Here is a 16,011-nt window from a genome sequence, read left to right on the forward strand (position 1 = left end):
CACTGGTGTTCTTGATACTATGGTCACATCAGCGTTGTACAACGATTGAATGAGAAGATTACTCAATGAGAGTTTTTGATTTTTTGTGCCACCTTAATGTGAGTAACAAATTGATAAATTCAAAGTACTCTCATTGCGAAATAAGATTTAGGAAGACGATTTTGTTATCGTTGGAAGGTCTCTACACGGCGAAATAACGACATCCAGGAGAACTTATTCTACTTTCTCCAATACTGTAGGACAACAGCATTTTTTTCATAGTGTCACTGCAAAACTGAACTTCTGAGGTGAGAGAAACATCTAGTGTTCATTCTATGGAGCAGAATAATCTGGGGGTATGATGGAAGATGATCAATGTTGAAAATGCAGATCGGCTAAATGTGAGAAATTTCAATGAAATATAATTTTTGGCAAGAAGCCATTTTTAATCATCTGCTTCGGAATTGTTACGCTTTGAATTAGGTGGTGTATGGGATTCTTCATGGGCTAAATTGTTGTGTGTGTCTGTGAGGTGTGTATGTGTGCTTGTGTGTGTGTGTGTGTGTGTGTGTGTGTGTGTGTGTGTGTGTGTGTGCGTGTGTGTGCGTGTGTGTGTATTTATTTCACCTGGAATGCTGTTGTTGGCTTATGAGCAACGATTTTGATTCAATAAATATGGCGAGTGCAATTTTCTATTTCACACGATGCATTACTTTCAATCCCATGATGTCTTGTTGATGACTCTTGATTGGAACATGCACAGCAGTATACATTAACAGAATAGATGTTGGGCTGAGACTCCGACATGAATGTTTGGTACTCCTGTTCAGTTGGGCAAGTGAAAATACTTTAGTTCTGAGTGAACCCTGGGAGGAAACTGGAAACAAAAGGGCAGTAAATTATAACACCGAGTTAAGCAACTCAGTAACATTTTGGAAACTGAAAACAGCCACACAGTGCTTAAGAATCTCAAATCTGGTTTTATTATCTTTGTTTAAGTGACTTAACAATTAGATGCAATGGATATTTGATACCATTCTTTAACTCCTCCCTGAATTTATTCTGGGTTCCTGCATAAATAAAAGGGTTAACACAGGAACTCAAAAGCTGAAGCATGAATCCAGTTTCGTCCAGAATAAAATTTGATTCATCAAAATTTGTACCAGAGAAGTAACTAACGCTTGCAATCCGTACATAGAGGAAAGTTATAAGAAGCAGTGAATATAAAAGGATGAAGCTACCTGAGATAGCAAATAGTAAAACAATGGACCTCTTTCTCTTCTCTGTCTCAGGGTCACTCTGATTCTCTCCATTTCTCTGACTGCGCAGTCTCCCACGGGATTTATTGGCAATCAGAATATGTCTCACAGTGAGAGCATTGAACAGCAAGATCAGAATAAATGGGAGACAAGGGGTTAAAATGTGATGAATCCAGTCAAACGCGATCCATGATGGTGAAGTATAAAAGATTGATTTCATACCACAGAGCCATGGAATGTTGTCGACTATGTACACAGGCTCATATATAATGTACAGGAAACTGTTTTTTATACAGCTCAGTGTGCACACAGTTCCTATGACAAACATTGCCGTTTTCTTTGTGCAATATTTTATTTTTAACTTCTGACAACAAATGGCCACAAATCGATCAAAGGTGAAGACAACCGTTAGCCACACAGAACAATCTATAACTCCATAGTTTACAACAGAACGGAGACTACATATTGGTGTGATAGACAAGAAACTATCTGGGAAATAAATGCCAGCAATCCTGTTTAATATCACTGCCATGATCATGAGCAACAGGTCCATCACCGCAATGGATATCATGTAATATATGATACACCTGGAGAGGCCACATCTTCCTCGGCTGAGGATAGCAATCACCGCCAAATTTGCTGCAAGAAAGAAAGACAATGACTAAGGATAATATGAGCGTATTTCTGTGTCATGTGATTGAGAGAAACAAGACGACTGACATTCCAATTCATCATTGTAATTTTAAGGTGAATTGCTCGACTTCAAAATTTAGTTGAAAGCTTCTTGTCATTTATGTGTAAGAACATGTCTCTGTGTTGACTCAGGATGACCTATGTTGTGAAATCAAAACAGAGGTTAACAACAGAGGAGTTAAAATAGTGCAATGAAGGTTAAATGAGATATATGTATGAATCCATGTATTGAAGTCACTATGGTCATGGTGGTGGTGAGGCTTCACGTGTAAGTTGCAGAACCACCTCAGAGATTTTGTAGAAATGAAGAGGCGGGATGTTGCAACTAATTACAAAGCTGTAAGTGAGCAGTAAAGTAATTAAAAAATAATTAAAATAATTTTTAAAAAGAACAGAAATTCTTGGAAATAGTCAGTAGGTCTTGCTACGTCTATGGAAAGAATGCAGTGTGAATGCTTCCCGTTCAGTGATTCTTCTTCACAACTTTAGAAAACCATCACAAATGGAGAAGCAAATTATTAGTTTAGTCCTGAAGAAGGTTCCGCAACAGAAACGTCGACTTCCCTGCTCCTGTAATGCTGTCTGACGTGCTACGCTTCTCATTTATTGATTTTGACTTGCATCAACTGCAGCCCTTACAACTTCCAATCGACCAGTTCAGTAATTTTCTCCATATGATGGGGCTAATGGTGACAGTGCAGTGCTAACACCGGCAACTTCACAAGGAAGACCTTTATTAGATTTAGTGTTTATGTGAATAAACAAAGCTGATTGTTGATCGCATTTCACTCATGCCATGTCACGCCTGCACTGCAACTGTTTTGCAAGTCATGTGCTACACTGCTGGTTGTAATGGTAAGTTAACGCTGCAGTGGATACTTTATACCAAGTTGCTGGAGATGCTTCGAGTTATACAGCCAATTAAAGTAGAGGAAGGAATAAAGATGTGAGTAGGCATGAAGATTTCCAGCTGCTCTGAACAGAAAATCAAAACAGCACCAACAAAACAAAGACATTGCAGAGTCGATCATGGCGGCCATTCCGATGGAGAGAAGGTATTACCTGCCGATTTTTCGAGATTGGAAACAGAAGCACTGTATTCTGTGAATATTAATGTAAATTTATCTGTGAAATAGCTAATTTTTGCATAGTTTAGATTTCATTCAAAAACTGTAGGTCTTACAGTGACATTTCAATTGACGTATTTATGAAAATTAGGCTGGAACCAGTTCGTAAATGAAGAGTTTCAATTCTCTCAATGCAGATCAGCCTATTTAGCATGATAACAACCACTATAAAGGTTTTGTTTTTGCAATAATCACGAAGAAATATACGCTGTTCTTGAAGTATGAATGTTCACCCAATGTAAAATAGCAAATAACGCAACCGAATTTCATTTACAAGGAGATAACAGCGAGAAAAAAAACGTGTTTCATCCTCAACACCGGATCCGGTAATACAATGAAATCACATTACATATTGAAATCTGCAAGAGTTTGCTAACAACAGTAATGTCAGTAGCATGACAGATCTACATGAACATCAAAATAACAGTTAGTTTTACATGCAGTCGACATATCAATAACAGAATTGAATTATTTTATTACAGTGAAATATTGGTAATCCATGTGATAACCCATACTGACAGTGGCAATAATACAATGAGTGACACATGCATGTGGCAAAATTACATGATTTGGAAATATGAGTTTGAAAATTAAACAAGAGCATAACAAATTACCTCAGGTAAAAGAAAGTGTTATCACCATCGAATAGAAGTTAGACTGACAGTGTTGAAACGGCATTGAAAAGGCGCCATGGTTGCTCAATGCTGAGCCAGATCTGCCGTGCAGCATCTGTGACCCGGGTTTGATCACACCCTCATGCTACTGTCTATGTGGAGTTTGCACATTCTCCCCATTGCTGCGTGGGTTTCTTCCAGGTACTCATGTTTCCTTCCACAGTCAAAAGATGTGCATATTTGGTGGATTTGTCCATGCTAAATTGCTCTTAGTGCTCAGGCATGAATCGGTTAGGTTTGTTAGCATTGGCGGAATGCTGGGTTATTGGTACAGTGTTGGGGAATGGGTTTGGGTAGGATGCAATTCAGAGTTTCAATATGGACTTGTTGAGTTAAATGTCTTGTTTCCACTCTTTTGGGGTTGTAGTTTAAAAAATTTGGAAGGTAAGCGAACAATAAAATGGAGAACAATACTCTTAAAGTTTCAAAGAATGCCGCTAAAGGAGGCCAGAATTAATAATGAGGAATATTAAATTGTAATAACGTTCACTGTAGGAAAAAAAAGTGCTGGGAAAGGGGGGAACTTATTCAAAATGCAGAGAATACTTGCCATTAAGTTATATATTTTTTTAAAAATCCGTAAAGATAAAAGGAGAACGTTCATTTAAGGTGTCGAAATTGCTGCTGCGGCTGCTACTACTACTACTACTACTAATATGAAGAATGAGAATAATGCAGCAAACCAGTAATAACAACAATGACTTACTATAACACCCTACCTGGAATTCCAACAGCGGCAAGAGCAGGATAGTAAATGGAAAATATCAGCCCTTTGAGTGATACATGCATTTGTGTGTGAAGCTCTCAGCGTGATCTCAACTGTGCTGAAATATTCACGGATTTATACCTGATGTCAGACTTTAGGGAGATAATTAGTTCCTTTCATCGTTTATATAATTGCACTAATTTGAATAAATGATTAGCAATATCACATCTGGACTCGCGTTTACAGCATGGTCTTCTGAGGCATGTTAAAGCTCCACTGCAAATTAAACAGAGATAGAGATATTATCTTTGCAGCGGTCCTTCATAAACTATCACGAAAATAACAAATTACATAAAAACAAATCACAAAAGTATCACGAGGTTGGCAATGGATTTAATGAAATTTTCACTTGTGTAATACCTAGCTTTAAACTTCTTGGTGATGACCTACTTCGGTTTGAATGGAATAAATAATCCGAGATATTTTGATGAGATAAAAAGTTGCAATGTAGCTTTCACTTTTGTACATTATTCAGCTGCTATCAATTAGATGCCTGGCACATGAATTCACATCTCTCTGAATGTATGGAGCAGTGTCCAAGCAGCTGACAATGTGTTCAACATTCTAACACAATATGGTAGGCTTGAGAAAACGTTTGCCAGGTTGCCTTGAGCATAGATTGTTAAATTCAATATTATTGCAGTTCAGTACAGATGCACCTGGCTGAGCACAGTTACATGAGTGTTGAACAGGTCGAGGTTGATTGAATTATTTGCCGTGTGCAGGTGTCACTTTCAAGATGGTTACTGTCTGTGGTGTGGTGTAGGTCAGCATGGCTACCATGGGAGTATACAGCACATTTTCATTAAGTATTGGCCAGATATCTGCTGCGGTCAGGAGCAATCATGTGCAACCAAATCACAGGGATAACATACAGTTCAACAAGTTTACTTTAATCATGATGAGTTACTTTCTACAATGGCAAATACAGTGAATTTGGTGATACTTCGTAAGGAACACACCGAGCCTGTGCATTAACTTCCTATATGGAGAGTTTCTTTTCTACGTGTTTGTATTCAAAGTGTATAAAGTTTGCTTTGCGTTTCTAATTTGTGTGCGATCATTCCCAGTCAGCTCGGCTCCATTCAATGTAAATAAGAATGATCCAACATAGTTGTGATCTTGTCCAGGTAGCATAGTGGACAACTAGCTGAACAATCATTCACAGTTCTCAATAGACAGTTCGGATCCGAATTTCCCCAACATCTATTGTGCGGAACGGTTTCGATATTCAATGTTAGATTTTTCACAAACTCTATTTGCTCACCAAACTTATTTTCGGTGTAATAACAAGAAGCAAAATATTGGAGATGACTGAAATCTGAAGTAAAATTGAAAGTACTGGAGAAAATGCATTGGCCTTGCAGCATCCGCAGAGACGGAAAAAAAGTTGCCTTTGCAAGTTGGCTTCTGAAGTAAACTTAGTGGAATCAGGAATTAATTCTGTTTCTCTCTCCAAAGGTGTTTCCATACGTATTGGCTTTCTACGTCAATTTTTGATTTCAGTACTGTCAGCGACGAGAATATTTCTACAAAGTTTCAATTCATTTCATAAGATTATAAAAGCAACCTAGGCAGTTTGAAGATTTATGAGTTAATAGGCTGAGAATTCAGCTCCTTTGACCTACTGTTCTAGCCATGACACTTAGGTCACTTTTCCTGTGACCATGCAAACATAAGGCATTTACACCGAGAAGGACAGCATCGACCTCTTCCATTACCAAGAAAGGAAATGGTAGAATTTCTTTATCCAGATTCCTGCCAGCCTAAAAACTATTTTTTTTATTTTAGGTGAGCGTTATGTTGCAAATGCGACGTTGGTGAAACCTTTTTGTGGCTTCATTAGCATTTGCATAAATTCAGACACTTCTGAGTTTCTGTATTGCTCTGGATAAATTACAAATCAAACAAGCGAAGGCTTTGATCTGCTTTATCTTACACTTGTTATTCTTTTTCTTCAGTATCCACCACAATTCTATTTTGTATTTTTCCAAGCCCGGATATTTTCTTTGTGCTAAGTCTTGGTGCATTTCTTTGTGAAGCAGCAGCGCGAGCCAGAGCTTGGGCCAGGGGCCTGTCGGGAAACCAGTGAGTCAGAGATTTTAAATCTTTTTCCTCGAGCGTTGGAGCCTGCCATTTCTTTGTGAAGCAGCAGCGCGAGCGGGAGCAGAGGTTACTGGGAAGGGAGGGACCTTTCGTTTAACATCCCTCAGCCATACAAGTAATCGTTGTGTAATCCCGAGACCCTACCCTTGTAGGGCCACCCACCCATCCACATCTTCTAACCTTATACACCAGGGTCAAATCAAGTGAAGCTTCTCTTTTTTTTTTACTTTCTGCCGAGGGGATTAGCAGGGATGGCAGTGCAGGTAGAGGAATGTTCCTTCTGCATGACGTATGATGTCGCAGATGCCGTTAGAGTCCCATCCAAAATCGTCTTCAGGAAGTGCACCCAACTCTTGCTCCTCCAAGACAGCGTAGGGAACTGGAGTGGGAGCTGGATGAACTTCGGGTCATTGGGGTGGCAGAGTCAGTGATGCACAAGAGATACAGGGAAGTAGTTACATGTAAGTGTGAAGAAAGCTGGGTAACTGTTAGAATCGGGGGGAAAGCAGCCAGTGCAGGGATGCCCTGTGTTCGTTTGTCTTTATGAAAGAAATGAACTTTGTAGTAAATGAAGCCTTTGAAGAGCAGGTGTGCATGCTGGAATGGATAGAGATAGAGGAAGCTGATGTGCTGAAAATTTTGTCAAACATTAAGATTGACAAGTCGCCAGGCCTAGAACAGATTTGTCCTCGGCTGCTTTGGGAAACGAGAAATGCAATTGCATTGCCACTTGCGAAGATCTTTGCATCCTCGCTCTCCACTGGAGTCGTACCTGAGAACTGGAGAGAGGCAAATGTAATTCCTCTCTTCAAGAAAGGAAATAGGGAAATTCCCCGGCAATTACAGACCAGTAAGTCTCACGTCTGTCGTCTGCCAGGTGTTAGAAAGGATTCTGAGGGATAGGATTTATGACCATCTGGAAGAGCATGGCTTGATTAAATGCAGTCAACACGGCTTTGTGAGGGGCAGGTCATGCCTCACAAACCTTATCGAGTTCTTTGAGGATCTGACTAGAAAAGTTGATGAGGGTCGAGCTGTGGATGTGGTGTATGTGGACTTCAGCAAGGCATTTGATATGGTTCCCCATGGAAGGCTCATTCAGAAGGTCAGGAGGAATGGGATACAGGGGCACTTAGCTGTCTGGACACAGAATTGGCTGGCCAACAGAAGACAGCGAGTGGTAGTAGATGGAAAATATTCTGCCTGGAAGTCAGTGGTGAGTAGTGTTCCACAGGGCTCTGTTCTTGGGCCTCTACTGTTTGTAATTTTTATTAATGACTTGGATGAGGGGATTGAAGGATGGGTCAGCAAGTTTGCAGACGACACGAAGGTTGGAGGTGTCGTTGACAGTATAGAGGGCTGTCGTAGGCTGCAGCGGGACATTGACAGGATGCAGAGATGGGCTGAGAGGTGGCAGATGGAGTTCAACCTGAATGCGAGGTGATGCATTTTGGAAGGTCGAATTTGAAAACTGAGTACAAGATTAAGGATAGGATTCTTGGTAGTGTGGAGGAACAGAGGCATCTTGGTGTGCAGATACATAGATCCCTTAAAATGGCCACCCAAGTGGACAGGGTTGTTAAGAAAGCATATGGTGTTTTGGCTTTCATTAGCAGGGGGATTGACTTTAAGAGTCGTGAGATCTTGTTGCAGCTCTATAAAACTTTGTTTAGACCGCACTTGGAATATTGCATCCAGTTCTGGGCGCCCTATTATAGGAAAGATGTGGATGCTTTGGAGAGGGTTCAAAGGAGGTTTACCAGGATGGTGCCTGGACTGGAGGGCTTACCTTATGAAGTGAGGTTGACTGAGCTCGGACTCTTTTCATTGGAGAAAACGAGGAGGAGAGGGGACCTAATTGAGTTATACAAGATAATAAGAGGCATAGATAGAGTTGATAGCCAGAGACTATTTCCCAGGGCCGAAAAGGCTAACACGAGGGGTGTTAGTTTTAAGCTGGTTGGACGAAAGCATAGAAGGGATGTCAGAGGCGGGTTCTTTACACAGAGTTGTGAGAGCATGGAATGCGTTGCCAGCAGCAGTTGTGGAAGCAAGGTCATTGGGGTCATTTAGGAGACTGCTGGACATGCATATGGTCTCAGAAATTTGAGGGTGCATACATGAGGATCAATGGCCGGCACAACATTGTGGGCTGAAGGGCCTGTTCTGTGCTGTACTGTTCTATGTTCTATGTTCTATGTTACCCTGAAAAACAAGTATACCATTTTGGATACTGTTCGGAATGACCACTTACCAGGGGCATGCAGTAGGGTGCAGGTCACTGGAACAGAGTCTGTCCCTCTTGCACAGAAAGGAAGGGGGATAGGAAGAGAGTGATAATCATTGGGGACTCAATAGCTACAGAGACTGATAGAAGGTTTTCCGGGAACAAAAGAGACTCACGGTTGGTGTGTTGCCTCCCAGGTGCCAGGGTCCGTGACGTCTCGGGTCGTGTCTTTGGGGTCCTTAAGGGAGAGGGTGACTAGCCACAAGTTGTGGTCCACAGAGGCATCAACGACATAGGTAGAAAGAGGGATAAGGATGTCAGGCAGGATTTCAGGGAGCTCGGGTGGAAGCTGAGAGCTAGAACAAACAGAGTGGTCATCTCTGGTTTGGTACCCGTGTCACGTGATAGCGAGGCAAAGAACAGGGAGAGATTTCAGCTGAACACGTGGCTGCAGGCATGGTGCAGGAGCGGGACTGCAGGTACATGGACAATTGGGGCTCATTCTGGGGAAGGTGGGACCTCTACAAACAGGACAGTCTCCACTTGAACCAGAGGGGCACTAATATCCTGGGTGGGAAATTTGCGAGCTCTTTTCGGATGGATTTAAACGAGCTCAGAAGGGGGATGGGGAACTGAGGTGTAGTTCTAGTACAAAGGAGGAAAAGCGAAGGGAGGACAAGGTGAGGACCTCACTGTCACAGGAGTGTGCTGGCAGACAGCAAGCTGGGTTGAAGTGTGTCTACTTTAATGCAAGGAGTATCCGGAATAAGGTAGGTGAGCTTGCAGCATGGATATGTACCTGGGACTTCGATGTTGTGGCCAGTACATAGACATGGATAGAGCAGGGTCACGAATGGATATTGCAAGTTCCAGGGTTTAGATCTTTCAGTAAGGTCAGGGAAGGTGGTAAAAGAAGGGGAGGTGTGGCTTTGTTGGTCAAGGACAGTATAACGTTGTCTGAAAGAACTGTTGATGAGGACTTGTCTACTGAGGTTGCCGAGGAAGGTTTGTCGACTGAGTCAGTATGGGTGGAAGTTAGGAACAACAAGGGCACAGTCACCTCATTGGGGGTTTCTACAGACCCCGAAATAGCAGTAGGGAGATTGAAGAACTCATTAGCCGGCAAATTGTTGAAAAGTGCAAACATAGCAAGGTTATTGTTACGGGTGACTTCAACTTGCCCAATATTGATTGGAACTTCCTGTGTGCAGATGGTTTGGATGGAGACGTTCTTGTCAGGTGTGTTCAAGAGGGTTTCCTTACTCAGTATGTGGACAGGCTGAGGAGGGGCGGGGGTTGGGGTGAGTGGGATGCATTTTGGATTTGGTGCTCGGCAATGACCCAGGGCAGGTGTCAGATGTCATGGTGGGGTAACACGCTGGCGACAGTGACCACGACAGCCTCACATTTACCGTAGCCATGGAAAGGGAAAGGAGCAGTTACCAGGGGAAGATATTTAACTGGGGAAAAGGAAACTAAGACGCCATTAGGCAGGAGTTGGAAAGTACAGATCGGGAGCAATTGTTTCACAGAAGGGGCACAACAGACATGTGGAGACTGTTTAAGGAGCAGTGGTTGTGAGCGATGCATAAATTTGTTCCTCAGAGACAAGTAAGAAGGGGTAAGATTAAGGAGCATTGGATGACGGGAATAGAGGTGTTTCTCGTCAAAAAAGAAAAAAGGCAGCTTATGTAAGGTGGAGGAAACAAGGGTCTAGCACAGCTTTAGAGAATTACAGACTTGCTCGGAAGGAGCTCAAAAGTGGACTGAGGAGGGCCAGGAGGGGGCACGACAAAGGCTTAGCAGGAAGAATTACGGAGAACCCGAAGGCATTTTACTCATACGTGAGGAATAAAAGAATGATCAGGGAGAAGGTAGGGCCGATCAGGGATGGCATAGGGAACTTGTGTGTGGAGTCTGAGCAGATAGGGAAAGTCCTAAGTGAGTTTTTTTGCTTCGGTTTTCACGAAGGAAAGGGACCTTGTTGTGAATGAAAACTTTGAGGAGCAGGAAAACAGGCTTGAATAGATCGAGATTGAGGAAGTTGATGCGCTGGAAATTTTGGCAAACATTAAGATTGATAAGTCCCCAGGGCCAGACCAGATTTATCCTAGGTTGCCCTGGGAAGCGAGAAAGGACATTACTAAGCCGCTGGCAAAGATCTTTGCTTCCTCACTCTCCACGGGAATCATACCGGAGGATTGGAGGGAGGCAATTGTTGTTCCACTTTTCAAGAAAGGGAATAGGGAAAACCCTGGAAATTACATACGTCTTACGTCTGTGTTCAGCAAGGTTTTGGAAAGAATTCTGAGATATAGGATTTCTGACTATTTGGAAAAGCATAGTGTGATCATAGGGAGTCAGCATGGCTTTGTGAGAGGCAGGTCATGCCTTACAAATCTTTTTGTGTTCTTTGAGGAAGTCACGAGACAGGTTGACGAGGGTCGAGCAGGGGGATGTGATGTACATGGACTTCAGCAAGGTATTTGATAAGGTTCCCCACGGCAGGCTCATTCATAAAGTCAGGAGGTATGGGATACAGGGTGGTTTGGCGGTCTGGATTCAGAATTGGTTGGCTGACAGGAGGCAGAGAGTTGTTGTAGATGGTAAGTATTCTGCCTGGAGGTCAGTGCTGAGTGGTGTCCTGCAGGGCTCTGTTCTTGGGCCTCTGCTTTTCGTAGTTTTTATAAATGACTTGGATCGGGAGGTTGAGCGGTGGGTTAGTATGTTTGTTGATGACGCAAAGGTTGGAGGTGCCGTTGACAGTATCAATGGCTATTGCAGGCTTCAGTGAGACATTGACAGTATGCAGAGCTGGGCTGAGAAATAGCAGATGGAGTTCAACCTGGATAAATGTGAAGTGATGCATTTTGAAAGGTCGAACTTAAATGTTAAATATAGGATTAAAGGCAGGATTCTGGGCAGTGTGGAGGAACAGCGGGATCTTGGTGTTCAAGTGCATAGCTCCCTCAATGTTGCCACCGAAGTGGATAAGGTTGTCAAGAAAGCATATGGTGTTTTGACTTTCATTAACAGGGTGATTGAGTTTAAGAGACCCGAGGTCCTGCTGCAGCTCTACAAAACCCTGGGGAGACCACACTTGGAATATTGTGTCCAGTTCCGGTCGCCGTATTATAGGAAAGATGTGGAGGCTTTGGAGAGGGTGCAAAGTCGGTTTACCGGGATGCTGTCTGGACTAGAGGGCTTTTCTTACGAGGAGAGATTGGCTGAGCTTGGACTTTTCTCTCTGGACAGTAGGAGGAAGAGAGATGACATGATCGAGGTGTACATGGTAATGAGAGGCATGGAAAGAGTCGATAGCCAGAGACTGTTCCCCAGGGCAGGATTGACTGCCACGAGGGGTCATAGTTTTAAAGTGTTAGGAGGAAGGTATAGAGGAGACGTCAGAGGGAGGTTCTTCACCCAGAGAGTTGTAAGCGCATGGAATAGTTTGCCAGTGGAAGTCGTGGAAGCTGAGTCATTAGCGACATTTAAGCGACTGCTGGACATGCACATGGACAGCAGTGAATTGAGGGGAGTGTAGGTTAGGTTATTTTATTTTTGGAATAGGATTATTCCACAGCACAAAATTGCGGGCTGAAGGCCTGTACTGTGCTGTACTTTTCTATGTTCTATGTTCTAAGTTTTTTTGGTCATTTGCTATAATACTATTCTTCACTCACTACCAGAACTACCCAACATTGATTTTCATTATTTTCTTTTCTGGTGAGAATTCAAAGTTTGAATTATTAGGTTCCAAAATTGGTCACCTGGCATGTTAAAATTTTGCTGTGTTCTTAAATAATGCGTGTCTCTTAGAAATTTTAATTTATACACTAATGATAAAAATCACCAGGGCATTCCAAAATAGCCGTATTGAGTTAATTCATTTTTTTTTCAAGTTTTATCTGATATTATCAATTTGCTTTCTGATTAGTTAATTGCTGCATCTGTGTAGCCACATTTTCCAAAATTGCTACTGCCACGTACCTTCATTTATGTTTCCGTCCCTAACGGGCTTTAGTGAGACAGATGGGTTTTTCCAACAACGGATTCAGAGTCATCAGCACACTGTTAATTCCAGATATTTCCGAGTCCCCAATCAAAGAACACTGATAGCCCAACAAATTAAATCATAACATCTGTCACCGTAATAATTCGGTATATGTTCCTTTCACAAAATAGCTGTGACAGGTAAAACTACATTACCCAGCTAATCCACTTCTCACATTTTTTTCATTAAAAAAATGCCGGAAAGTGAACACTGTCCTGAGCGGGAATGATACAAATACATGTATTTTGTCTCCACTGTAAACATATCAGAACAATTATAATGATTGATTGTCCATTTATTTGGTAAGGCACAAACATTGAAGCATGTGTTTAGATTCCAACAATGTAAATACTACTAGGTACGAGATTGAACAACACTCCACCAACACCACACAATCATTAAGTTGTGCTTTTTCTGTGGAGGCCCCATTCAACTATTTTGCATTCGTAGTCTCCATACCCCCATCAATGCAAAGTTCTTTATTCGGAAACAATGGGACATGCATGATATGAATGGAAAAAAAAACTAAGAGCCGCTTTCATTAACAGGGTGATTGAGTTTAAGAGCCCCGAGGTTCTGCTGCAGCTCTGGTCACTGTTCACAGGGTATGCCATTCGAACTTGTTCACTTGTCATAAAGTGCTGTTATTCTGTCTTCATTATGCATATTTGTATAACTGTACACAACACAATGATAAATAGCTAACTCATAAAGCCTCTGACTTACAGGCTAAAAGCGAGTTCTTATAGCAGCTGATGAACGTATATAAATTGACTTGCGTCAGGATTTGCTTATTTTATTCAACTACAGGGAAAGAGTCAGGTCGTCTTCGGACGTAAATCTGTAAATTCAAGTTGTGGTGAATCCAAAGTAACATGTAGGGCAGACAACATAAGGACGGTAAAAATAGAAAATGACGAACACCAGGCAGAAGCAAAATCAGAAATTGATGAAAAAAAAACACGATAGGCCAGGTTTGCACTCGTTGAGAGAAAGAAGAGGTAACGTTTAGGGTCCAGTAACCCCTTTGCAGAATTCTGTTAACTCTGCTTTCTCTCCACAGATACTCATATTTCTGGGAAAAAAAATAACTTGACAGGCCAGGTAGGCCACAGAAAGCAGACTGAACTGACTCCTGCAGAGGGGTTACTGAACCCGAAATGTTACCTTTTCTTTCTCCCCACGGATACTTCCTGACTTGTGAATGTAAGGATACCAATTTTTCTTCGCAAAAACGATATTTTAAAAAATCTGCTTCTTGTCCGACCAGTGGCAATAGTTTCATGTTCGTAAATTGTGTAGATTTTGCATTCCACATATTTCCTTAAATTTTAAATTATACCACAGTTGGATTTAAATCAAAACCTCCAGAATATTAATCAAATACAAGTATACATCGCTGGAGAAACTCAGCCCGTCTGTCAGCACCTGTAGACATAAATAGAAGTTAATCTTTCTCGTTTTATTTTACGCTTTTTTTGGAACTCCAAGTAAATAGAAGTAAATAGAAATGGTATTTTTATATTTTCTGACAGAGGCAGATGTAGAGAATGTGAGAGCAGATGGCATTATGTACTCACCTTTATACACCATGCTTTGTCATTACCTGGGCTGCTACCACACCCAGCCCATTATCAGCTACTAATACTCTCGATCAGCAGAGAGTCATTCAGTCCAGCTGTTTTGCTTTCTCTTTGGACTCTACTTCCACCTATCATTTCCGCCTCGCTCTGCCTAACTTCTATTTACATACCAACAGTTTCTCAACTCTCATCAGTTCTGACCGAGGAGCACTGGATCCAAAATGTTAACTATTATTTCTGTCCACAGATGCTGCCAGACCTGCTGAGCTTTTCTTCAGCAAATTCCGCGTGTTGTTTTGTCACAAATATTTCAAAAATGCTGGGGGCAGGAAGGGCCACAAAATAGAATAAAACAAAATGGAGAAGAGCCTTAATGTGGTGACTTTTTGAAATTTGTCAATTCAATATGGAGGCCTCAAGTATGTAAAGAGGCTAGGCAAAAAAATGAGGCATTGTTCCTTTAATTCCTGTTTTGCCTTGGTGGAGCATTGCAGCAGGCCCAGGACAGGAATATAAGCGTGAGAGCACATGTATAACAATGAAAAGGCTCACTTACTTTGGCAAAAGCAACGCAAACTAGGTAACCATTTTGAAGAATACATTGACTTGGCAGCAGCATTTATATTGCCAAACATCTTTCATTCCAAAGTTTTTTTAAATGTTTCAACACTTTGTCCATGAAGTTAGCCAATTGCATAAATCTGAAATCTTGTTTTTCTGCTTTTGTCTTTTTTCTCCAAGAAATAAGCGATATTTCCAGTTAAACAAAATATATAACCAGCATGCTTCCACAAATAAACATTTCTTTAATTTCCCTGTGTTTAGAATTCTGCAGGGCAATTTTTTCCCTCTGCAAATTGGTTGTCTGACCATCACTTTCCACAATATTTATTTTTGAAGAACACATTCGGATGACAATGGAACAAATGCATTAACTATACACTTAAGCTCTTGCTTATCACCATCTAATTCTCGATACAACCATTGTAGTTGAAATAATAAATTATGCGCTCATTACAATTTATAACATTCTATTTGTTAACCAGTTAGCATGGTAGTTGAAAAAATGAAATTGATCAGCCGCAGGGTAGTGTAACCATGGAAGCTATTGCTGTAAGTAGTTATGGAGGTCAAGTGTTTCAGTGTTTTTAAGACAAAAATGGTTAGTAACAGGATCAGAAGTTATGGGAGATAGCAAGAGAATGTGGTTGGCAAACATATCAACCATGATCAAACAGCAGAGCGGTCTCATTAGGCCCAATAATAGGGATCATCTGAGTAAACTTTCTCGGAACTGCCGCCATGATATATTTCCTTAAACAAGGAGATCAACATTGCTCATTTCTCCAGATGTGGTATCACCAGAACGTTGTAAATCTTTCCAATTCTTACGCCTCAAATAGTTGGAATAAAGGCCAGCATTCTATTGTGTAGATTTTGCATTCCACATATTTCCTTAAATTTTAAATTATACCACAGTTGGATTTAAATCAAAACCTCCAGAATATTAATCAAATACAAGTATACATCGCTGGAGAAACTC

At 41.4% G+C, this 16,011-nt stretch overlaps 1 protein-coding gene across 1 annotated transcript; it reads right to left on the reverse strand.

Annotated features, from left to right (window-relative positions):
* Positions 1 to 963: 963 nt before the first annotated feature.
* LOC132207587 (probable G-protein coupled receptor 139) lies at positions 964 to 4,536 on the reverse strand. Its single transcript, XM_059643545.1, has 2 exons — positions 4,452 to 4,536; positions 964 to 1,877 (listed from the first exon to the last, which is right to left on the reverse strand). Exons 1-2 carry the CDS (start codon positions 4,519 to 4,521, stop codon positions 964 to 966), a joined length of 984 nt encoding a protein of 327 aa, XP_059499528.1. The 5' UTR covers positions 4,522 to 4,536.
* Positions 4,537 to 16,011: the final 11,475 nt, after the last annotated feature.

Source organism: Stegostoma tigrinum, unplaced genomic scaffold (genome assembly GCF_030684315.1).
Source record: "Stegostoma tigrinum isolate sSteTig4 unplaced genomic scaffold, sSteTig4.hap1 scaffold_109, whole genome shotgun sequence".
Lineage (NCBI taxonomy): Eukaryota > Metazoa > Chordata > Chondrichthyes > Orectolobiformes > Stegostomatidae > Stegostoma > Stegostoma tigrinum.